The following is a 27087-nucleotide window of genomic DNA, read 5'->3' as shown; positions in this document are numbered from 1 at the left end:
CAAACTATACATTAATATGAACTTACTGTGACCGAGCCATCATTATTATACAGCCTACTTTGGTATATATACTACACATGTATAACCTATTGTTGCATTAAAACTTTCACCAGGATTTGATCAGTAAGACACAAAAAGTAACATGTACAGCTATTAAGCCATTTGGTGCCCGCCGTCAAGCTCTGCATAGAAGGTTATTAGGTTATTAGGTGATGGGAGTAATTTTAAATACCCATACATGGTTAGTAACTTTTTTCTTTTGGTAAAGCATGTGTTGAAACATGCACCTGTTACACTTTGCGTTGCTATTATGTGTTACTACCAAGTATGACAAGGCAAGACAAACTTTCTGGTTGCTATGGAAACCCTTTGTTCTGCAGTCGCGCATTAAATTTGAATACATTACACACCACTCTCCTATTGCTTGCTCATTCCTTTTATCAGGCTCTCAAGATGAATACACAGATGGAAAACAACTTCTGAAACAGACTGTGTAGAGTTTCTTGTATTTTATTAGTTTTATTGTTCCCATTCAGCATTAGTTACTGACATGTTACATCACTCATTTCCACAGCCACTCACATCTACAAAGCATCCATGACAATACAGTAAGCATCAATTGCTGGTTTAACCCACTGAGGACCACCCATTCACATGCTATTGAGATCCCGCAGCACAGTAATTGCCAGTGGTTTTGTAAGGGTTAACCCTGTAACTTCTTGACTCTCATTGCGCACCTGATCACTCTTTGATAAGATCGTGAACTCTCTCGAGTCAACAAAAACAAAGTTCATTCGTTCCGCTTGATCTATGACTCGTCACGCATAAAGCCATGCGCAACATGAGGCCAAGATCATATGAACTTTGATGGAGTGTTACAATCATGTGTACTCACAGTCAATAATCAATTGCTTCTACGACCACCAGTAGTTGTAGCGTTTTTACCCTTCACTGTGTTACACTACACACATGAATAAGCCTTGTATTTACCATCATTTTTCTCTTTCTCACTTGTTAAAAGATTGACATGATGGCATTCCATGAGATAATTTGATCACTATTTTTTTAATTGTGCAAGGCCTTTTCACACTAGTCTTACAGCTCTCTGGGCACATAGGGGTCAAAAAGGCAGACTGAAATCGCTGTACCTTATCAAATGCATTTTATTGTTGACAAGCAAGTCATATCACGGGCATCTAAAATCGTTCAAGCTTTTCATTGACCGTCTGAGCTTGTCATGATGGGCAGTTAGGGTTAAGAGCCATTGTTTCACGCAATATTGGTACAGTTTCTTTCAGGAACAAAGTAAAAACGTGACTGGCACTGGAATGAACTGTCCGTAGCTTCTTTATATCATTAAATTTTGATTGACTTGTACCACTGTTTAGCTGATATGTGACCGACACGTCCATCCGCATTTTAAAGTCTCCATTCACTTTCTTTCCTCTGCAAATAAAACAAAAATCCCACTGACTTGACAGGATATAATTTTTGTGAATGGATTGAAGAGATTGAAGGTAATTGGCATTACCTACTGAAAAAGCACACTCTGCTGTGCATTTTCTCACATGTAGTACATGTTCAGTCCCTGTGCCAAAAACTGAATGTAAATTATACAGAGAGTATATGAAAAGCAAAAGCTGTATACTTAGTAGTAGAGGGGGAGAGAGCTAGAAATAATATGTAGTCGTACATTTATATATACTTCCAATTGGGGCTTCTAACATGACTTGTTCTTTTTATAACACTTCACATTTTCGTGAATACCGTTAGTGCATGACATCACTTCTTGTATTCTTTTACACTATATTCCAGTAAACTTGCATTTCTGTGCACTGAAACATTTTATACTGGTTTTCATCAAACATTATGGGAAATTACAGAGGGCATACTGTAATGTCAGCCTTATTTGACCATTGAATGTTCGTCTAGCATAATCCTTCACCATGGCATGCTATCATCTCAATCCACTGTGCCACTACCCCCCTCCCCCCAACACTTCTCCTAACACATATTCTTGAAGACTGGATGGTTTAAGATGATAAGTACATTGATAGTGCTTTGCGTTGACAGGCCGGCAGTACATTTCCCTACAGCTAAACTGTCTATCAATTCCTCTTTTTCTGTTGAGTGGGTCACCTTTTATTTTTCTTTCTTTTTTCGTCCAATCAACAGAGGGCCGCTTTTATCCCACCTCAATAGACGCAACATGTCTATACCACCAGCACAGGTAACGTAGCACTCCACACACAGTTCAATATATATATCATGCTCAATTTTGATATGCAATTACTCTAAGTTTCACATAGAGTTTATAAATATGTACATGTTCATAATTAGTTACTGAAGCTCTATTCATTTACATCCATGCTCGCTCTCACTCTCTCTCTCTCTGTCTCTCTACTTCCGATTCCCTCTCTCTCTTTTATTATCTACAAGCTTAACATTTAAGTGCGATGCTACCATTCCGTCACTCAAGCAGAACTTACGACGATGTTTGATTTGTGAACTTCAGTACTCTCCAACAAAAGGTTTCCTCAATTTTCGCTTTGTGACAGAGGAACATTTTGGCTAGCCTACCATTCTGACTTAAAAAGGTAGAAATATGGTAAACCCGAACCACTGATGTATCATGAGAGCTTAAAGTATGACAAACAACAAATAGCTTCATGTTTACATCTGGATAACTTAAAACAAACTGTAACAGAAACAGAAACCCAGTAATACAAGGAAACATAAACATGTGTAACACTAATATGGATGTATAACTGCTTTTAAAATGTATTACAAAGTGAAAAAATGAGCATGGATGTCAACTCCTCTACGATTCTATAATGCTTCAAATACGAAATTTATATGAAAGCATTCGCTCCAGTCATTGTACTGGCCAGCATACAGATAGAAGAAGTTTGAAATCAGTGCTCCCGGTAATTTCTCAATGGTAAACTATTTTGTCATTTCAAAGGGCAAAGGTCATATCCTGAACGAAAGCCAATGAACTCTTCAAGATAATGAAGCGACAGGGTTTACACGGTGACTATAGTGTGAAATATATTTACGCAAAAACATTGTAAATACATGCGTTCAGTCATGTGAGTAAAGCATACGGACACACACACACATATGCACACATACACACACAGGTTGATGTATGTGTACAGTCACGCAAATCAACTTGATTATCTTACTCTCTGCTCTCTACACAAAGATACTCAGCCAAATATTTCCTTTTCGATCTAAATCATGTTCAAATGTGCAATATACAGACAGCTTCACTTTTTTTTTTTGCCCACAAAAATATAGCAATTTCGACTTGTACAGGATTCAATAATAATTTGTGTGATAATAAACGATAATAATCTCTATCATTTTTGTCTATTTACACAGCTGTTCATTGGTTATTACGGTGATAACACTTCCTTTTGAATTGACAGACCTCCATAATACATAGCCACAGTACATCCATTTGTAACATACACTTTAGTTAACACCTCTACCCAATCAATTCAAGATGCATCATCTACAGCACAAATTTTGTTGGCTTCTACTGGAGATTGACGGAGGGATTCGTCCGTGAAAATAAATGCCTGCAATACATGTCGATGAGGGCTTCATACAGATTCATCCCCACATGTGGCGAGTTTCGAACATTCCAGAAAACCAAAGATGGAGGCATAGAGGGTTTTGGGATTTCTCTACAAGGTTTGTGGATTGTCCCATTTTACAACGGGAGGATGATATTTACTAACATTCAGTCACATATACTCAGCATTATATATCACTTTTACAAAGTAGTATGTGACTTCTCCTCTAATAATATTATGATAGTTTCTTAGTTCAGGTATTATTATAAAGTTCATCAATTGTTATGTATGCACACAACAACAGTATACTAGTTCAAACACACACATCCATAAACAAAAATAAAAGGTTGGAAAGTGGCAACTTCTGTAGGTTGCTTCTTCAAGGACAATATGATCAGGAGCTGCAAAAATATTTGGTAAGAAAACCTATATAACCTGCAAAATAACTTGCAACCCATAACCTCCCATATTACAAAGGATATACAAAGGAATGAGCAATTCTTTTTTGTTTGTTTTTTTTTTACTGTAAAAGAATTTGAAACAATCTCGCCTATCCATATCGTCATCTCTGAAAGGTTTCTAGAATAACTTAAAAAATAAAGGAAGAACATTAACAGAAATACAAAGATTGAATGCGAAGTTCCAAGAAAATGACATTTCCCTCAATTGAACACACTCACACACACAAAATACACAGGTACCAAGGAGGATTTCTGTTGTGTTTGTAGTTGAAAATTACACGGCTGGTACCAAGTGGTATGTCAGGAAGGCGGCACTCACATGTACCAAGCCAGTATTTGAGAGTGGTGCATATCATATTTACATATCTTTCAATTGACAGAGAACTATTGCACAGCTGCAAATTTACATCCAATTTCCAATTTCTAGCAACATGAACGATCACGAGCGAACTACGTTTTCATGCTTGGGCAGTATTCAGGGGGAATCTTAATCTTATGTAATCTCAAGCCAGGCGGTGTCCATTTAGACTGATGATTGGCTACGCATGCTTCCACGGTTGCAGACATACGGTTGTAACATGTAGTAAGTATACACTCAAAATATTAGAAACGAAATGAAAGATGAAGACCAGAGGGCAATTGATGTGAAACAAGCTCAAATATCTTGTTTTTTTTTTCTTTTTTTCTTTTTTTCACCGCAAATGACAGTGAATTGGTTGTCATCACAGTTTATATGTGCGTGCACACACTCTATTTTAAACCAACAGAATTATACAACCATCTCCTGTGCCTCTAATGTTGAGTTTCTAAAGTAAAATACCACAAAAGATAACTATTTCACACTGCACATGAGTGCACGGTGAAAAGTAAAACTAAAGCATTTGTAAATACACACAAGCTAAAATTGAATAATTATGAAATACAAACATTATACACATTTGTGTTTGATATGGCTACAAGCCATATTCATGTTTGCTGGATTCCATTTCCTTGCCATAACATTACATACATTTAATATGTAGAGTCCATTCATGTTTTTTGTTTTGTTCTGTCTTTCAAATCGGATTAACACAAGTGAATGGTTTTAAACTTACTAGTCCCTTTAATGAACTGAGCAGAATCTGCAATTTTGGTGACCAACTCTACCAAAGGACTATCCTTCCGGTAATTCCAACTGCTATTCAGATTCACATTAAAAACCTGTAATAATTCATACCAAGCTAAAAAAACAAACAAACAAAGAAACACAAACTAACTATAATGCATTAACCGTGTAGTCACAAATTAGATACAAATAATGTCTGTTTTCTTGCGATATCTTTCACGCAGGTCACTAAAGACAGCAGAAATAAAAGTACAGAGAAAGAAAAAGGTGAACTCAGCACAGAAGAGGCTCCGACAAACCGTCTCCTTTCTCGTTCCCTGCTATCACTATGCATCTCTCAATAAAATTTGAATTCATCATATAATTGCAAGTCTTAATTGCCGAAGTAGCAGTCAGGGTATTATAATGTATTTAGTGAGGAGGGATCATTTATAGGTAATGCTGTCACGAGCTTTCCGACCATCAATTCATTTCCCATGAGTCCATAGTGGAAAATATTCTGACTTATATGCACGAGCATTTAGCACAAACTTTTCAAGTGGTACACAAATTGATCGCCTCAATGTGATGAGACAGCAGATTATAAACAAGCTGAGCCTTCACTCTTTTTGTCTACAATGTCACAAGTTCAGATCCTGGACAATGACCTGTTAGCCTACGAGCAGTGATTTCAAGATTGCAGTCGATGCTGGCGTGACGTGCTGGACTACACACACAGCGTCCAGACTTCCCGGATGTAATTCGTCCTAGTGCCGATTGTTGTGCCAGTCGTTATCCTCGGCCTGCAGGAGGTCCTGGACGCACATCGAGACGTTGTCGTTGTGCTTCTCCAGGAGCTCCTGGTTCCTGCTCCGGTTTCCGAATCCCATCTCGATCAGCTGGTCCATGGGGGAAGGACTGGGGGGCGTGTACGGTGCTGGCGTTGGGAGAGGCTGCGATATATAAACAAAGAAACATAGTTTTCACTTTAAAAAACAAAACAAAACAAAACAGTGCTTACGATATGATCCCATTACAATTACCATATTACATGTTTGACCGCACACGAGAGCATCTTGCCTTGGAAGGATTCTAAATTTTGGCCATCTTTTGCATGTCTGTATAATTCAAAAATAAAAATGAACAACCATCTGCTGCACAATGAATACATATCGGGACAACATCTTCCCTGAAATCACATTTGTCTGACAAAAACTTCCTAGTTGCTTTAAGCTTCATGATTTATTCCCTATCTGAGGGCTTATCACTTCTAGCAGTCACATCACTTGCCACTTTGCTGGGTTTTCATGCCACAGGACATTGAAAATATGAAGAGAAGTTTCATGGTAATGTTGTTGAGCCATCGCTTACCAAAACGGGATGTGCTGTGTACCTTACGAAGGTTTATGGAGGAATTTTATCAGGAAATTGTGGGAAACCCATGACCTTATAGAGAATTACAGTATTTCCAAGGCAATGCATTACCACTGCATGCTATCCTTCCTTTGTTCTGCCTAAAACCTCATGATGATATGAACTTCACTACGAAACTGCAGACTTCAGAAGTTTACCCGAATTCACTGACTGGTGTCAGTTTAATGTCTGTCCCCTTACCTGTGGCCGGAGAAGGGCGTTGACGGAGCTGGCAGCGGAGTCAAAGGCATGGCGAACCACGCTTCCAGCCACCTCTACAGCCCTCGCTGCTGTGTATCTGATGGACGAATGGATACAGAGACAGACTGTTACTCCATCTAATAATTTATGGACAACCTAGGGGACGAGTCAAATGATGCCCCTTCTTAAAGGGATGGTATCATTTTGGTTGAGATGGGGATTCAGGTTTTAACTTTCTGCGAGATATCAGGAACCACTTATATGAAATATCAAAGAGCATACAATTCTAACAGGAATTAAAAGTTTATTTGATGAAAATCAGTTTGAAATGACCAAGATATATCCAAAAACAAAGTAAAACAAAGTGGTCCCACTAAAAGGTAAATATCTTGAAACTGCAGTCACCACTGTACTTACTTGTAGCACTTACAAAGCTCTATCACTTTTGGTTCGAGAGAAGGAGATTTTTTAAGATTCCTTAACTTGGGGGCTTTGGGCTCCCCAGGGACCCAGAAGTCTCATAACAAACAAGCAAAGACACACAACAAACTCAAACAAACAAACAAATGCAACTACACACAAACATAATTGAGCTCCTTGGCAGAGGTTATCATTACCCCAGCAACTCCACGGGGTCTGTCTGGAACTCATTACTGCCCTCCTGGTCATCATCTGCCGCATCATTGGGCGTGTCCTGAGCGTCGTGGAACTCCTCGGCTTCCTCCTGCCTCTCGGCCGGCTGCTCCGGGGCCTGCAAGAACAAATCGTGTGACAGAGTTGCAAAGTGTTATCAAATAGAACATTCAGAAAAACTCCTTTGTCGTTCTGTCCTTCTTTGCTTTGTCATTCTGTTGTGAAAGATTCACATGTACAACATGTTTAAAGCACTGAATCAGTATAATCTATCCTACACAAGGCTTGTGTGTCTCAGAAAGAGAGCAATGTTTACGTTTTTTTTTATATTTTGATTGATTTTATTTCCATTCTTTAAGAAGTAAAACAAATGAAACCAAATATGCGAAGAAACGCTACTAACTCTGAGGAAACTCACAGTGAGCAGTTAATCTTCCCTGTAAAGAAAAGGGAAGAAAAACATTCAATACATAAATCGTTCCAGTTATGTATGTCACACAAGATAATATTTCAAAAAGCAAAGTTGTGTCGAGATTATCACTTACATCTGCCGGGGCTGTTGCCCTAGCGTCATCTTGCAGATGAGCCACATACAGGACGTTGCCCTCCGGGTTGATGAGAACGCCATCTTCTAGAGAAGCATGGGGCATGTCTGATGATGTAGCCAGGAGAGTAATGTCGGGCATGGGTGCCATGGTAACGGTCTGCTGGCTGGGACCGGCGGGGGCCGGTGATGGGGATGTAGTGGTGCTTGGCTGCTGACGAGGGGTTGCAGCCACCAGCGGGATGAGGGGTGCCGTCTCAAGGGCGGGGTTGGAAGTGCTCAGGAGGGCATCCACTGACGGCGCGGCTGCCTCGGTAGCTGGGGTGTTGCTTGGTGTGACGGGTTCTTCTATCAAATTGTCGTCGGGTGTGGCGGCATCCTTATCCTCCTCTTTGCTCTGTTCGGGCTCGCATTTCGCATCAACGGCAGTGCCGGAGTCCTCGGTGACAGACAGGGTTTCGTCGGGGACTGACTGGATGCTGTCCGCAGAGTCGACGGTGCTCTCAGCACCCTCCTCTGCCGGCGGAGTTGGGGTCAGCGAGTCCTCTTGAGATGATGTCCTCTCCACTTCAGCCTGGCTCTCCTCGTAGCTTGGCAACCGCACCAGGGGAGGGCTCTCAGAATGTGGTGGCAGCACTGTCGAGGAGGTCTATGTTTTAAGATTGACAAATAATGAGAAATTTGCTGGTGTATCACGATGAAAAGATAGACATTACATAAACAAAGCTATCGTGTGGAGTACACAACAAAAATATCCTTTCTCTGAAAACTGTATCCCTATCCTCTGCTGATGTATGATGTTCACAGTTGGGAAAATTTCACTGAAAGGTTTGATTTACTACTAAAAGTAGCACAAATATACCGCTATAAAAAGATATTGAACATAATACCAGTACAAAAAGATATTCAAAAATTATGAATCACACAAAATGTGTAATACTCTTCATTATAATCAATATTAAGCAATAACAGACTGGAATTTTTTGATTTGATATTTAAGAGAAACAAAGAAGGAGAGTAAACAATGAGACAGAAAATATGTGATATATGTAGGTGTGCGCATGCAACTGTGTGCGTGGACAAGGTTTGACCAATGCCGGACACTCACCATGGATGAGCTCAGAGAGGACCTGGACATGATGAGGGACTTGTCCAGTGGCTTGGTGGGATCAAAGCAGTCCGGCAGGGGCACAACACAGTAGTCATCCAAGATGTCGCTGTCCGACGAGCTGCAAATGCTCTCGACGTCGTCTGGGGAAGATAAATTGACAAGGAGTTCTGAAGGGACTGGCGAAATGGAATGACCAACTTTTAGCTTTAATGTCATAGTACAGCCTTGTCTGCAAGGCAGACAAGGCCATAAGTTGAGTTGAACTCAAACAAAATTGCTGGTGTGAGTGATAGAAACCACTGCATCTGAAGGTGTATGTTGCAAGAACAAATTAGAGCAGTTATCAGTACAAGAACTGTTTTCAGGGGTTTTCATAGCGAGTAAACATGCCACACACTATCACATGTAAATATGTAATGAAAGGTGCACATACAAGAACTAACTGCAACACTGTCATAGCCCTTTAGATGCTATCAGTCAACAGCCACGCTTACCTTCGTGTTCTGACATGGGATCCGCAACAGCCACACCATCAAGAACTTTCACTGGGGAGAGCCCACTGTTCGAGTTGGAACTCTCCACGATCTCTGGCACATCTTCCGGATGGACGATCTCCAGGTCGCTGTGCTCGGAGACGCGCCTGCTCAGCAGCTTCTCATCCAGTTGGGGCACCGGTGAGATGCAAGGGGTTAGCCCGACTAAAACAAGAGACAGACCCAAGCTAAATCATTGTGACTGTTTCAACTCCATCTAGTCGAAGAAACCACCTTTACAGGACTTCATGCTGCATCGATTCATTAGGTTTGTTATCATTTATTGACAATATTTCAAATGGCAGAATATAGCATCTCTTTTATTTGCGCCCTATTCTTGTTGTACACCAACGACTATTTTGTTTGCAGAATTATCTAAGGCCTCTAAAGAGCAAATTACACCACATTTGAGAAGACTGAAAGTACTTGTCCATAAATACTGAATGCCCCATATTCATTGTGGACAAGCTAATTTTGCTGTTACAAGTTTCCCACACACACCTTCCCAAGTATACTGGAGACAAGTGTTCAATGGGTGAATGGTTTCATGATAACAAATGTTACAAAAATCCTTTCAAATACCAACAATGTAACAACAGATGAAAAACATGCAACAATACTTTACCTGAAGAGGTTATTTTCAATACACTCAAGAATGGTTAGACTCTTAAAGAAATACATTCCTCTTTAGATACTACTTGTATGTGCTATCATTACATCAGATTCAAGCACTGTGCTCACCTATGGGTGTGTTGTTTGGAGTTGCCATGGTAGCGGGGCTGTTCACACCCTCCACTTCTTTGTCGGCGTCGCGGTCGTCGTTGATGCTCAGCATCTCGAAGGAGAGGACGTCCTGGGCGGTGAGGAGGTCGGACGACGACACCACCCGTGACGGAGTGGAACTGTCCGACTGGTCACTCTGGAGGTGTGCGACAGCGCTGGAAGGCGTGTTCTCATTGTGCTCTGCCTCTGTCGCTTCACTTTCCTGCAGAGGGGAAATCCCCAAAATCAAAACCAAAATTTATTGGCACCCTGCATGTCTGGCATATTACCAAATACGTTTAAATGCACAAGCTTTTCGCCGTACACCACTTAACAATAGCATGTGTGAGAGATGGTCGCAGTATCACTAGGAAAGTTTGAGGCAAGTGGGTCTGCAACAATTTGCAGGGGTGCAGAATCTTGTTCACTGTGCTTGCGCATTTGTATGGGAGGGTCAAGGGAGGGACAACGCTCCCCCCTTCACTGGGGAGAATCCCAGGGAGCCCTGCAGAAAATTGCAGGTTTTCTTGAGTTTGGGTATTTTTCTGTCGCCATCATTATCACCATCTCCTTTTGATCTGGGTTTGTCCCCGAAACTAAGAGTGGTTGACTTTATCTTACACTAACAGCACCTGCTCCCACACTTTCTCGTTAACTCGACCAATCTATGGCATCTTCCTTCCTCTAGCAAACACTCCGAAACTCCACCACCAGCTCTGTCTCTTTTGCCTCTTCTTTGAATATCCGTTGCAATTTGGTTTTTTGTTTTTCTTAATACTGGTAAGCATCAGGGATTGGGAAGGGGAGTGGGGGAGGGTGTGCAGCTCATCTTACCTCAACCCTTGGGAGGATCATCTCCTCCTGAAGAGTCTTCTTCTGCTCGCATCTCGGCTCCAAGATCTCCGGCTCGTCCACAACGACATTGCACCAGACGCGGTGGCCAAACTGTTCCCCCTTCTGCGTCAGCCTCCAATGGCTCTGGTACTGGCCCGGGGCGGGCGGGGCCTCAAAGTCCACGCAGACGGGCGCCTCCTCCCCTGGCGACAGGGGCGGGATCTCCATGGGGTCCGAGGCCAGAATCTTGATGTCGCCCCACAAGTACTTCAGCTGCAAACCACACAAAGGGAGTGTAATACTCACATGAGTTTTCTTCTATCATTTGACACTCAATGCATTCAACTGGACACAAACTTTGACCACAGTCTTAAAGATTTGACAAATTGACTACAGGTTCTGTCATTGCACATCTACAATGCATGAAACTTAAACATACACTACACAGGTTTGGCTGTAAGGACTCTCAACTGGACAATCCCTTTGCTACACTGCATGAGTAAGACATGGATCTAAATATACACTGTGGCCTGACTGCACACAAAGGCTGCACCTTTGAGGTATGAAACCGAAACATACTCCACAACTCAAGCATCAATGCGATCAATCACGTGATTTAACCAGGCTGAAGCAGTGTGTATATCAATACCTTTGTGTCCGAATTCCACTTGATGTTGCCACTGTTGAGCATGATCCAGCTCTTGACAAACTTGGTCTTCGGCTGCATGTGGGTGCCGTCCGGAAGGTTGCCATCTCGCACAAAAGTTGCATCAAACTTGCTGCTTTGAACACAAGAATGAGGAAAGAAAGCAAGCATATTGAGATCCCCACCCAAGTATGATTTCTCAGACAGGAAATGAAACTAATTTTAACTTCTAAGGTACATCACGTCAGACTTAATCATCTCCGTAAGTGCAAATTTGATGACTACAACATTGATCTCTGGACACTTCACTGGGTGATGAATGAGAGCTTCCCTCTTGGGTTTTGTTTTCCCTTCTTCTGTGAACACATATTTGTTGATATACATACGAAGACAAGAATGAGTGTTGGTTTGCTACGTTGTTGTACAGCAGATCTAGGTAAACTGCAGCATTTTTTTATAATAAATGTCACAGAAAAACTTTGATGTTGTGTTGTGTCAAACCCTATTTCTCACACAATGTGAGAAGCAGACACAAACAAAACACAGACACGTACATCACTGATTGAGCAAATCTTAACATTTCTATTTTATTTATTTATTTTTATTTTTTACAAAGCAGCAAAGGACTGTAACAAAACACAGGATGTCATGGCATTATTTTAACAATGAACATAACAATGAACATAATCTATACTCATGCAATGTTACAAAAAAGATCTTGACAATACATCGATCAAGATAACACAAGCATCCTGCGCAAGAGAAATCAAGGAGGTGAGTTTATGATAAAATGCTACGGGAGATCTTCGGCTGAACTCACTGTACGATGAGGGGAGTCGTCTCCCCAGCACTGCCGGCAGCTGTGGTCGTGGTGGTGGGCGTCACGGCAACGCTGGCTGCCGCCATGATCTGTTCGGCCTGCCGCTGCGCCATCTTCTCGATCCGCTCGCGCTTCATGGGCGAGACCTGGGCGTGGTGCTCTAGCTTGGCACGACGCTTCTCCTCCCGGTACTTGCGCTTCAGCTCCGCCAGGGCCTCTTTCCTGGCCTTTTTCTCCTCCAGTTTCTTGTTCCTGAAATATGGTCAAGAAGGAGGAGCCCACAATTCTGATTGTGCATTAACTGTATATATTTTTAAGCGAGTCAGGCTTTGATGTCGGTAGCCATTTAAGAGCTGACATGCATATATGCAATGTACTGTTAATATTTTTTTTTTGCTAGTTTTTTTTAATGTAGAAAATGACCTGATATTAATGGAATAAGAAAGATTGGCATTTACATATATCTTAAACTGACACTTAAAATGAAACAGTTGTTTTGTTTATGTTTTTGTTTGTTTTTTATGTATGCCTCTTAATGAAATTTGTATCTTTTATATTGTTAACTGACTGTTTTGGGTGCACAAGGTGGTTAGGGGAGGATGGCCTGTGGGCCCAAGTCATTTAGTTGGCTCTTTCCAGACCCGGGCTGCCCAACCTGGTGCACCCTTACCACTCCAGTGTATGTTCTGATTTCGAAAAATGTAATATATTTGTGATTGAAAGCCAAATAAAATACTACTACTACTACTACTAATAATAATAATAACAAGATGGGCTTTAGAATCTCTGAAATCTGATTGGTCAATTGTCATGCACTGATTTTTACTGATCCACACTGAGCCATGTGTCCGGTAAAATCCGAATGCATGGCTCAAGTCTTGTATAGTGCTGTAGGTGTACCGGGCTCATGATGGGGAAAATGGTTGTATTTCATGAATTAACGGGCCCAATTAATAACACAAATGATGCACTGGTCTATTTTGTGGATCAGTGAGAATTGGATGCTCTTGTTTAACTTGGAACACTCTAAAACCTACTCGCTGCACTCATGGGTTTAAACAGTTCCAAAGTTAAACTCGCGCATGCAATTCTCCCCGATCCACTCTGTCCTGTGCATCATTTGTATAATAGAGCCGCACTGTTCTGATATCTACTATGGCATCAGCAATACCCTGTGAATACTGCCCTCTACTTCACAACTAGAAGTACCAAGGCATGGACAAAAATGTACAAAAATACCTGTTTATGAAATGATGAACACATGAAATCGACAGAAATTGCCCAAGCTGAGAAATTTAACAAATGTCTCCATTTTCCATCAACCCCATACATGTCCCATTCACTCTTCCCCAAAAGGTGTAAAATTAACACACATTGTCAAGCGGGGTGTGTTGACATCCACAAGATTTCCTGCCTACATGATGCTGGACTGCATGTATCTAATTGAGTTTCTTATGGTGTCAAGCTATTTGTATCCATACAGTAACTTTGGCGGTGAAATGTATTGCCATTCTCATTCTTGCTGGCTCTCTGGGAGGCCCCCCCTCGGCTCTATGATCTACCTAAATAGCCCGGCCTAGTTAGGGTTAAAGGGAACCCGAACCAAAAAAGCAATGTGGCTTGAGTGGACAACAATATAAAGAAAATATACAGAAAATTCCACAAAAACTCACTTCTCTAGCATTATGAAAGAGAACTTGACTGACCGCTTTCAGAAAGCAGGAGGAATAACTGCTACCCTTAACATATGTCAGTATCAAGTTGATGGAATGTGGAATTTTCTTTATATTTTCTTTATATTGTTGTCCACTCATACGCCATAACCTCTAGTAGTCTCCTCATCCAGTGGTTCCTACACCAAAACTTTGAAAATTCATAACTTTTGCATCGATTGTCTGATTTTTCTCAAATTTTCACTGATGTGTTCTACTAATGTTGCTGCTTTCACTCAATCCACATTGCTCTTTGGGTTTGGGTTCCCTTTAACAGAAAACTATGAAGGAAACAAAGCAGCAGAACAGCTCCACCGTTTCCGAGCTTCAACAAGAAAACTTTTTCCAACCTTTTTCTCTATGAATCAACTTTACCCATCATCACAAATATGCGTTAACATAGGATCCTTCATACTGTGTAGTATCAGAGTTGCATAAAAAGTAAAAGAATGAATGAAAAAAAAATGACAGGTATAGCAGAGCTTTGAGGAAAAACAATCGTGGAGTTCTTGATCTTACTTGTAAGCCCATACTGGAGAGTCGTCATCAGCATAAATGGGGCCTTTGAGTACTGGCATGATGCTTCCGTCCGATTTGAGCCCGATGCGGAAGGTAGGGCGCTTGAGTTTCAGGAACACATGGTTGCGATCATGGACACCGTCAATTGCCTCGCACTCTTCGCAGAGGTCAAATGCTATGCAGTGTCTGCGAGAACGGAAGCACAAGAAAAAGAAAAAATGTCTACACTGCCATGCACATCCTGACGATGCATGTACAATGTACACACACATACACACACACAAACACATTTGCACTAACATTACAAGCCACACCGATACTACACCGCACATCCTCGTGTGTGGTTGCTACTCATGTATACGTGTGTTGGATGGCTGTTGTACAACTTGTGCAGATCCACTGACATTTTCCAAGGGAGTACTTTCTTACCTCCCTCTTTGTTCATGAAGTAAGTTGACCAACAACAGAATCCTGACCTAGTAAAATTATGAAATATATATGATGGTCCAATTCTTTAAATATGGCTCTTGCAACCCTTGTGGCGGAGGCATAAAAATGCCAGCATGGAAACCATAAGAACAGATATGGGGGGGGGGGGGGGGCATTTCATTAAGCGTTTTGTGCAACAAATTTGTCGGACAAGTTTGCTCTCAGCCAAACAGATGCAAGGATTTCAGTAGCTTATAACAGTTTGTAAGAAAAAATATCTGACAAAATGCTTCATGAAATGCCCCTTGATGAAATCAGGGGGCATTAATATATAATGACTTTATAATAAAGTACAACCAACAAGTGTCTTAAAATGGGATACAAAGCAATGATCCTCTGCTGAAAGCATGTGTCAGGGGAATACACACAGATGCCGCATCAAAACAAACTCTTTTAATAGGAGAACGGAGGGTAAAACAGAAGATTTTGTAAGTTCACTGTTAAATACAATCACATATTTGGAAACAGACCATACACGGTAACAACAAATCTACAGATTTGGCGAAGGCATTTGTAGTACTTACCCACACTTGTATCTGACCCCAGAGATGGGTGACTTGCATCGCGCACACGAGATGCCAATGTGGTCCAGTTTGACTGCATGCGCGAAAACATACAACAGAAATTCTTTCAATAAATCAATCACATTTCTACTGAAACTTCCACACGATATCTGCATGAGTAATACATGTCCAACTAAATAATTATATAGACATAACAATTTACAGCGAATTCAACAATGTATCAATATAATTTTCGTGTTCGTATATTTTCCAGTTTATGCAGTCATCATCAACTTGGCCTGATAACTGGGAGACTTGGTGCTTGATGTTTTTTGATTCATTTACCAACATTTTGCATCATGAAAAACTACTATAAATTTTTGAGCATTCCTTTAACATAATGCTCAAAATGAAATCATCAGTAAAATACTTTGTAGACACATTTTAAATTGTCTTCAGGAGTAACATAAAATAGAATGAATAAAATAGAGAAAAAAAAAGAAGAAAAAAGGAGCCCTTAATTTATGTTGGCCATCAACTTAATACTTTTACACAGATTGCCTGATCAAATTGATCAAGTAAATGTGTGACTGGTTTTCACAAAGATAGCGGACAGGAAAGTCTCAAGCAGTATCTACATAATACACATTTAATAAGTCTTCAATTATGACACCTCCGGTTACAATTCATACTAATGCATTGGATTTCTTCTTTCTTTCTTTTTTTCTCTCCCCCTCTCTTTTTATGGGGGGGGGGGGGGGTGGTTGAGTCTAGTGTACGAGTCTGAAAATTTCCTGTGTGATCAAATGACATACTCATGTGGTATGAAAATACATTAGCACTCAAAGCCTCTTTCTAAAAACAACAGCAACAAATGCATGGAGGATTTTGTGAGAATGTCAAATGATATCACAATGAATGTATCCTTACCAAAGTAACATACCATCATTCCGAATGAGGAAGAAATGATATACAGAATAAGTATATAAACAGACAAAAATTCAGACCAAGATACAATCTTTCAAGCTATACAGCTGCAGTTAAATTGATTCAATAAAATGTCACTCACTTCTTGAACCCTGAGGTCGAGTCTTGGGCATCGCACCCTCAGGCACCGGGATTGGGGAGGAGCGTGGGGGTGATCGCCCAGGGGTGTGGCCCAGAGAGGGGTCCCACGAAGAAGGCCTGGAACGCTCCAGCGCACTGCCATCGAGACCTTCCAGAACACCCTTCACAATCTGGTCTATGAGCTAAAAGCAGACACAACACAAATTGTACACAGTAAGTGGTCAAAACAATACAATTTCAGCACTTAATTGCACACACACACAGACACACACAAGCATTTCATTATTATGCCCCCGCACAAGAAGACAAAAATACCATATATTTACCAAGTAATGTCATATGAGCACATGTGGTAGAAAGTGTAATACATAATTTTTATGCACAATCAACACTCAAGTGCATTGGCAGCTGTGTAGACAAATCGGGGCACACAGTGTGCATGAATAATTTGGAGAAATGCATATAAATGCACTAATTTAATAAAATCATATTTCAGTATATAAACTGGTAAACTGAACTTTAGATGGGATTAAATCAGAGACTTCATACAATACAGATATTCATATCTTTATATACATATATGCGCATGTACTGCAAAGTGATTAATTTGCCTAATATAACAATTACTTTAATAATAAATGGATAATGCACTTTCATTTCTATGACAGATCTTGTACATCGATTCAATAAGACAGAGTGAGTGCCAGAAATAGCCACTCTATCACTGTCAGAACCATTATGAGAGCTAGTGTGAGTCTCACATGAAACTCTAGATAGCATATCAACCATGCAACCATTCAATGGTCTTCAATAACAAAAATACTACAGTGTACATCAATCCATTCATAAAGATATCATCTCCAATGTATCTTTTTGTGTGAAATATATGGTTCTGTATGTATAGAATAAGGGTTTTGCAGTTTGGTGTGTTTCCTATAGTGAAGATCGTGTGAGTGACCATCTTATCATAAAATCAAATGGAAATGATAGCCAAACCTCACGTGATATACAATCTGCAAAACACTTACAGTGTCTCAACAAACACAAGAAAAGCATTACATGCATTATAGGGATTTAAAGGGATCCTATAGTTTTGGTTGAGACCTAATTTAAGGTTTCTAACATTCTTTGGTGAGATAATGAGAAACCTCTTATGAAATATGAACGAGCATGTAATTCTATGAGGGATTCAACGTTCATCTGATGAAAATTGGTTTTGAAATGGCTGAGATATCCAAAAAAAAAGAGCGATTCTGATAAAGTGTGGGACCCACACTTTATCACGATTGCTTTGTGTTACTTTGTTTTTGGATGTTTCAGTCAGTATGCTCTGTATTATATCATAAGTGTTTTCTGAGTATCTCGCAAGAAGTTAAAAGCCCAATTCTTATCTCCACAAAAACTGTACCATCCCTTTAATGCCAACCTCTTTTTCTTTGATTGGTGCATTGGGCATGGATGGCTGTGACCCGTTCATCTGCTTCAACTCGGCCACTGCCTTCTTGACACACCCAGCCACGGAGGCCTGCTTCTTGGACGAGGGCATGGACAGGGCGCGATTGAGGCGGGGCGGGACTTTGGGGCGTGGCGGGGGTGCCGGTGTCGGCGCCGGTGGGAAGGGGCACACGGCACTGATGGGACTGTCAGGGATCACTGGGTCTGGTTCTTGGTTGACAGACGTACACGGCCTCTTTCTACTGCCAGGGCCGTCACTTGTCTATAATGACAGGAAGATAAAAAGGCAATTAAGCCAATGATGAATGCTGAAGCATTCTCTGCTTAAGCCCTTACAGAGATTTAATTTTTGAACACATCAATTAACTTGAAGATCTGCATATCTATCTCTGCATGAGTGGGGCCATAGCACCCACACAGAATATGAAAGGTAATGTTGTTCATTGAGCCAACTTGCAAGGCGAATTCATCAAGCAGCGATTGATGAAGCAAAATGTATTTCTGACAGGGAAAAATTCATATTCTGTCAGGATTGGTGGAATACACAATATTTACATTTTTCATATACATGAAATTGAAGACAGAATCCCTCCTAATCCAGCAGATACTGCAACAGGTACACTGTATATGATGGGTAAGAATGAAAGCATGCAGGGAACTTTTCATTGCTGTTATTCTATCAGAACATCATTCTCATTTGATTGCCACAAGTTGGCCTGCAAGCAATTGTGCCTATGGCTTTAAAGCACACTAGTACTTTTGGTAATGTGCTCTTAAAGGCAACTGTACAGACAGAGAGAGAAACTTTGCTACATTTAAAATCCTTGGTGAAAAAATAAACAAACAAGGTTATCAACAAGGACTTAAAACATTCCACAAGCACCATAAATTGAGATATTGTATACGCCGAATATTTTGCAAGGTTTTTATTTTCGCAAATTTCGCAAGTTGAGTGCTATTTGCCCATTCACAAACACGCAAAAAATATAAACTCTGATCCTGGCAATCGGGTCGGCATGCATGAACACATTTCTCCATTCAGTGCCAAACTCCACAACTGCGAATTTACCCACTCACAAAATTGTCGACAAGTCCCGATACGTGAAAAATTAGACAAGCTCAATATATGGCGTATACAGTATTCTCTGCTGTGCCTTTACCTGGCTCGCACTTGGACCCCGACAGGGCTCTGTGTCCACTTCCATGCACTGCTCTCGGGGGTATATTCGCAGCCTCAAGACATTCTGGCAACGAGCGGAGACCTTCTTGGCTTCATCATATTCCTCTGAGGGTGATGGAGGGCAAAAAGGGGGGAAAAATCATCAATACCAGACACAGCTTCATAAAGTGGCAATGTACAGTAACCAGCCTTCTAGACTTAATTACAACAAACGAAGTATGGTACAGGACAGACAAGCATGCAAGGAATATATCACTGCTTGAAATGAAGAGATATAATCATAAACTTTGGGTACGAGTTGTCTCCCTCCGTAATCACAGTTCATAAACTTATTCAGAAATCATACAAATGCCATTCTGACCTCTTAAATGTGTTTATGTTATATGGCCTACCACAAAACCCCCAAACAAATACTGGTACCGGTATGCATTTGAATTGTGCATGCATTTCTCATCTCATATTTGCTTTAAAGTCATATTTACATGATACACAGTAGAGTAGAAACAACACACTTAATGATAACATACAGGTGTTATCTACAATGTAGATTGGGATGAAGTAGTCCATATATGCACGGTAACTGGATACAAAAGGTCACATTACAGGACTGCTAACATACAGATTGCGCAATTGAAAAAAAAAAGACAGAGAGGTGATGCAACAGTTGGCAATCGTGTCACAATGACATTGTACTGCAACTTTACTGTAACTACACTATACAAATCTATGATCACTTGGCCAATCTGGCATCGCACAAAGTGGTAACAATCTGCTATCAGTGACATTCCACTTTGACTAGATCACTGGGTCAGTGTACCCACAGCAAGATGAGACAATAGCAAGGCATGGTGGTTGCTGCCAGTGTAAATCATGTGTGTTTAGTCATTGTAAAGAGACAGTTTCTCGTTTCACACTACATGTGGTACCTCACTCTACACTGGCTGTGTATCAAAGTGTCATACACTGTACCTCACAATACAGTGTACTTGCTTACACTTTGTATACAGTGTACACAATGTATACTTGCTGGTTGGTAGATCGCCGATACACAAGTGAGAGAACTATGGTTGATATGTACATGTACAAGCCTACACTTGCCACTGTGTGGTTAAATTGACCATCTCAGCCAGTTCCCGAGTGCCCGTGTCAATAAAATATCAATATAATAACATCATCATGTTTGGAAACCAGTTTTGGTCTATCATGAATCATCTCCCCAACAATAATAAAAGTATGCTTCTTGTGAATTAGGCTACTTTGACAAAGAATTTGAAAATGGTGTTCTTTGATAGTCTTAGCGCTTCCACATTTCTATAGCTCCTTGTATGTGTACATCATACATGCACAATACAAGAGAACATGGAAGTACTGGCTGAATTGTAATATTTCAACAGAAAATGCCGATAACTTACCTTGGGAGTCGAGGGCAATCTAAATGAGAGAGGAAACCAAACAAGAACTGACAAGGTTAATAATGAAATTTGGCTTTTTCATATAATGTCAATATTATTTCAGTCATGGAGACACATGTGCAATTACAATGTACACCTACGTGTGTCTCAAAAATCAATTATTATGCGTTCATTCTCACAGCATCCCCCAACAAAGCACTTTTTCTAATGCATGCATCAAATCCCTAGATTTAATGCACAAATTGCAGTTTTGTTTAGAAATAAATGTTGCCATTTTTAACCAGAAAAATCCCCTTTGCATAAAGACAAAGAACAAAAAGTTGGCCCTGCTTCTTTTGTGGGCCAAAAACCAGTGGGCGATCCAGCGGGGGCCACACCGGGCGCACGCCCTCTCTGTATTTTTTGTTAAAACAAAAGAAATAAAAAGAAAAAATGGGGGGGGGGGGGAGCGCATGCACCCCATTTAATCTTGTAAAGGTGCCTCTCCTATACAGATTTCCTGGATCTGCCCCTGCAAAAAACTGCATCTACGTGTATAGTAATTAGATGAATAATCACAGGACATCAGGGCATTATGCATTTCAATATTCGTTCCATTTTAGTATATGACCTTGCATCACAAAACAAAAAGTCGCACCCCTTGATTTTACATGAGGACTCAAAAAAGGTGAAATGGGTCAATTGAGTCAATCTTGAGTTTTTCATATTTTCTGAAAGAGCTATCCTTCTTCTACATTATTCTTAAGTTTAGGGTCATAACATGAATGGGAAAGTGTGTTTTGAGCAGTTTTTCTACAACCCTTTTTTGGGGAGAGTAGAACAATTAGCTATGTCTTAGAAGCCCCCTTTCATTTCTTGAAATCCTTTGAATACTCTTCACTTTCAAGTCTAATAACTTTTGAAAGGATAATTCTACTGCTTTGAAAGTTGGCATTGATTATGGACAGAATGTGTTGATAGAGCATGCTAAATTTCAGCTTTTAAAATCTGATAATCCCTTCATTGTTGTTGCTCCAGTGGTTTACATCCTGTGTTTTGTCCCTTTCATCGCACAGCTAGCGCGGCTTGGTAAAGATTAGGTGCTTGAATAGACCCTGTACTTCAGAGCCTCTTTTCTTAGTTCACACTTTTACAGAGTGTGTGCTTTCTTTCCAGTATTTAGATAGATTAGGGGAGTCCATTTGAATTGAGTTACACATCATTTTAAAGCTTAGAGTCTGCTCTTTCAGAATCTGCCCTTAACTGAAAATCCATGTCTGGTGACTTTTTGTTTGTTTTGTGATGCAGAGTCACATACGGTATATATACAAAGATCACCAGCTTGAGAATTGTGGAGTATAAAACAGGAGACTACATGTACAATGCACTTATATGTACAACATAAATGTTGCCAACTCGAGATATCCTCTGGCTGTGATGCAAACACGTATGACTCATGATTACGCAGTAAGTATAGTGGGTGGCAAAAATAGTGGGGGGCTTCCAAAAATTGTTGAACAGCCAGACCGGAAAGAACTTGACATATCTATTTAATGCAAGTTGGATGCTCACGGGAGTGCAATACGGACACCATGCGGGCCATTCATGATCTGAAAGTCACCTTTGTCACAGATATCGAGTAGTAAGGCACATTGCGAAACATTTACTGCATTATTCTTGCCCAATACCATGCTATAATTTGAGATTAACCCGTTGCGGATGGTTAGACTTTGCCACAACAGGCATATGCCATAGACGCTTGCCCGAGTATACTCTGGACTCGTCCTCAACGGGTTAAAAAATGTGATGGAGACAAGCGAGAGAAAGAGATGAAAAATGATGGAGAGAAGAGCAGAAAAACAATAAAATGCTGACAGGAAAACAAAAATGACTATGAAAAATCCATTGCATAGAAGCAGCTCTAAGAAAACAAGTTAAACATTTGTTCAACTAAAGTAAACCCAGCGATAAATTTTCAACCCCAAAAGCTTGATGTCTTATTCCAGGAATCTCTTAAATTGTGTTTTTTTATCACGCTTTAGAAGTTACAACTACAACATGTGCTGGAAGCCAAAGAAACAGGATGATGGACATCCTTCACTGCATGACCAGTTTGAAGTACATGTGTACTTGTATCCATGTTTAATATGTTGGAAGATATTATTATATAAATTTTTTTTTTTTTGGCACTAGATTTTTGTTTTGTCAGTCTTGTTACTAATAATGTTTCACTGTCGTATACACTTTTGTCTTCTAACAATGAATCGTCCCTCGTTCAACCCCGCTTACCTGATCCTCCTCTTCATCTACATAAAACACAACGATGTCATCCACATCAAAGGAGCATTTCAGCTGCAAATGAAAACAATGGAGAGAAATGAAAAAAAGACATTAGTTTTTGCCAATACAAGGATGAGATTGTTGCAGAGTCAAAATACAAATACAATGTACGTGTACCTTGCAATGTCGCAATTCTGTTCTTAGCCACTGCTATTATCGGAGCCATTTCTTGAGCAATGTACAGTACACGTTTGTATGCATGATGTAATAGTCATGAGTCATCACAAGTCTAAGCAGAGAAAGTGTACACAGTACATGTATACAATGAAGGGTCAGAACAACAATAGAACAATTTCTGTTGGTTTGACTGCTTAGAGAATGTGAATATTTTCTACATATTCAATTTCTAACAGCTTGGGAAGTGACACACTAAATTTTGCCTTTTCTGCTGAGGGTGTAAACAAATGAGAACAGAATACTGTGCAGACTGATTTCTCACAGAGAATATTTACTGTGGAGAAAGTCTGAAAAGATAGCAGTCACATCAAAGCTACATATCGTGACGTAATATAACAAATTATAAAATTTGATTTGACCACTGCAATGTCATAGAAGCCTCTCACCTACAGTCTTTCTAAACAGGAGTTACATGACTATAAATCCCTTGCAATGCAAGGAATAGCAAGCATTACTTTACATACAAATGTACATGTACTTCCTCTGCCTTACCTACACAATGTGCAGGAACACGGCATTGGAAACACGTTCATCTTGAGGACAATCAAAACAGAACTGAACATTTCCTTCAGCAGTTCAAGAAACATTAGGTTGGTGATATACACTGTACATACATGTACATGTACCAATGAAAAACATTATAATATCATTGTATGGAATTAAACATCATCTACACACTATTACAGCACCAACACTGTCTTTTGATATGCTTGTACAATGTGTATGTGGGTACAGTGATGTGGCATCACTTGGGACCATGGATTTAACCAACATCCTGTTTTTCACATTTCTGTTGTTCTTCTGTCATCATTCAAAAGAATTTCTCCCTTGCATTTATATAAGCAGCATGGATTCTCGTTCACTCTTTTCCAAGCTGCATCATCTAAAACATCGATGCCATGCTAATGGCAGCATGGCATTTGAGTGACATACAGTATTGTATAACAAGCTGTGAGGTACTGTATTAGTAGTGAAGGAACTGATCTACACTCTACAGACTTTAAAAGCTATTTCTATCTTAAACTGATAACAAAATCACACACACACACACACACACACACACACACTCTCTCTCTCTCTCTCTCTCTCTCTAAAGTCAAAGACTGAAATAACTTGCAGTCTGAACTAGTTTGCTGTCATTGTTCTCTCCCGCAGATTTCAAAGGTGACCATGACATTTGGTCTACTTTTTTATGCAAAGTTTGTTATGCCACACAGCAAAACAAAGCAACCTTGTTCACATCTCGAGGTTACCACAATCTTGACCATGTGACGTCAAGGAGCAAACTATACAAATAGACTTTCAGGGAATAGTGTGCTGATGCGGCATTAAGATGAATATCTGTAGTCATATCAGGACCATGCCTCTAATTGATTACAATAAGCTACAATGTATGTGTCTAGCCATAAAATCCCAAACATGGAAAGAACTGCAAGAGCAGACCAGTTCTGTTTACTTGTACATACCGGTACAATCAAATAGGATTGCAAGGTAACAACACTGTACTCTTTGTGTCAAAGGTGTTGTGGCTCACTCTAGTTTCTACAGTGTATACATTGTAACTCATTATGACCCCCATATTCAATGACTTCATATTCACAGTCCCTCATCAAACACCAGACCCTCATGCATTGCAGGTATTAATACACTTGTACATATTTATCTATTAAAATTATCCCATATTTGTACAACAGTGTGTACACTGTATACATTTTCTGTACTGTACCCTGGTCAGTGCCAAAACTCGAATGAAAACTTGTCGTATTTAATCTAAAATGGCAGAAAATATGAACTTAGACCCCAAGGCTTTCAAATGTTGTCATAGCATTGCATCTCCTCAGCTGTGATTCATATCATACATGTACATCATGAAGATCGTTTTTCCTGTTTTTGTTTCATAATGGAGCATGGGACACTTAGTAAATACGGGGGGGGGGGGGGGGGATATTCGAATTCTATCCGTCCTTATTCACCCAATCTTAATGTGATCCTATACGGTATATTTTTTTTCAACACCACCATTACTACTACATTAGTACTACATTACTACTACATTTTTTTCAACACCACCATTACTACTACATTAGTACTACATTACTACTACTACATATTAATCTTAATCTTAATGTGATCCTGTACAGTATATTTTTTCAACACCACCATCACTACTGCAATGTGCTTTTAGTTTAAAGCACATTATAGTAGTTCTACTACTTTAATGTCTACTATAAACTAATAAGTACCACTAACATCACCTATTAAAGTCGCCATTACCACTTATTCATGCACCTATCACCGTTTGTCCCCCTCAGTCTCATGCTTTATCATTTTATGTGTATGACTCTTGTTCACGCCAAGTAAAAAGTAAAAAAATTATGCCCTTCCATCAAAGTGAAAAATCTGTGTGTGGCTGGGAAGAACTTTATGGACAAATGTTTGAATTTGATACAACATTTGACAAACACACACTACGTGTAGAGTATGCTCATGCACCAGGTCGGTCCCCCATCCCCCTTTTCATGGGAGAAGGCAATATTTTGAAGGCAAGTTAGTAAAATCACAACAATTTGAACTTCGGCATTTACAGCATTATTAGGTCGAATAATAACTTCTTCTTTCAATAAAGTACAGGCCACCATGTGTTACACAGATCTGCCTTTGCACTGGCATTGTATAAATCTGTGGAGTCTAGTAATGTTCCATAACTAATGACCACACAAAGTAAGAATTTAATTTCATCAGACGTTGACCATTTCCATGTCATGTCCACGTACGCCTACAAATTGGATGGTCCCCTAACTAAAAAGTAAAATCTCCATATAGTCATACAAGACTGCCACATGCATATATTACTGTCTGTAACAGTGTTAGATCTACCGGTAGAATATTCTACTCAAATTTCACAGGAGCAACATCGTCAGTGATCATGACGACATGCCCAAAAATGTTTGTCCTTCAAATTATGTTTCAGTGTCCTCAATACCCATTTCAATTTCCTGTCCTGTGCCTGTAGCTGTGTAACCTTTTTACTGACATGTAGGCCTAGACCATTTCTAACGTTAGGCCCTACCTACGTAGAATACACACCAATTTAATATGGATTTATGTCACTTGTCACAGTGCACAACTGCAGTACAGACTAGCAGTCGATCCCGATGCAGTAAAAAACAAACAAAAACGAAACTGAAAAATTACTGTTAATTCTCCATCATTTCATTGATCACGTTCATCAGCATGCGCTTCTCAACTTGCGTTAACTATAACGTTTAACGTTACACTACAGGCGAGTTTGTAGTTGCAGTAGGCTACTGTGGTAGGCCTTCTGCATTTTTGTTGTGCAATATCTACGTGCGTACAACGACGAACGAGATGTTTTCGAGTTCATGTTGACATCAATGCATGCACTCACCATAGCCAGCAAGTCCTGCCAGCTCGTTCGATAACTCGGGTTGTAAATCTGAGTTTCTCCCTCATATCTCACTTCTATGGCAATGTTTTCCTCCATGTTCATCCTCTAGCTTCTTCTTCTTCGCACAAACCACACACCGATCCCTCTTTAACTGTGCAAGAGGGGATATTGGTCAATTTCTCTGGTCAGGTCATTTACTTTGCTACAGGTCCTACCAG

At 40.1% G+C, this 27087-nt stretch overlaps 1 protein-coding gene across 1 annotated transcript; it reads right to left on the bottom strand.

Annotated features, from left to right (window-relative positions):
* Positions 1-494: 494 nt before the first annotated feature.
* Positions 495-27087, bottom strand: LOC140245363 (next to BRCA1 gene 1 protein-like). Its single transcript, XM_072324941.1, has 18 exons — positions 26870-27087; positions 23233-23295; positions 20965-20983; positions 19533-19657; positions 18344-18634; positions 16919-17099; positions 15871-15943; positions 14858-15043; positions 12627-12878; positions 11810-11939; positions 11161-11433; positions 10306-10549; positions 9526-9729; positions 9029-9171; positions 7922-8569; positions 7361-7494; positions 6744-6840; positions 495-6082 (listed from the first exon to the last, which is right to left on the bottom strand). The coding sequence occupies exons 1-18, from the start codon at positions 26969-26971 to the stop codon at positions 5897-5899; spliced, it is 3351 nt and encodes a 1116-aa protein (XP_072181042.1). The 5' UTR covers positions 26972-27087; the 3' UTR covers positions 495-5896.

This window comes from Diadema setosum, chromosome 22, assembly GCF_964275005.1.
Source record: "Diadema setosum chromosome 22, eeDiaSeto1, whole genome shotgun sequence".
NCBI lineage: Eukaryota > Metazoa > Echinodermata > Echinoidea > Diadematoida > Diadematidae > Diadema > Diadema setosum.
Note: the sequence above shows the minus strand (reverse complement) of the source record. Positions and strands in the feature narration are given on the sequence as shown.

What these genes read in the sequence shown, in the direction of transcription:
- LOC140245363 (XM_072324941.1), bottom strand. Translation starts at nt 26,971, where the DNA reads ATGAACATGGAGGAAAACATTGCCATAGAAGTGAGATATGAGGGAGAA. An exon ending in TCCAAACAACACACCCATAG is followed by an intron (nt 9,730 to 10,305) that starts GTGAGCACAGTG and finishes CTCTTGTTTTAG; the next exon opens with TCGGGCTAACCCCTTGCATC. An exon ending in GACCCCGTGGAGTTGCTGGG is followed by an intron (nt 6,841 to 7,360) that starts GTAATGATAACC and finishes TTCGTCCATCAG; the next exon opens with ATACACAGCAGCGAGGGCTG.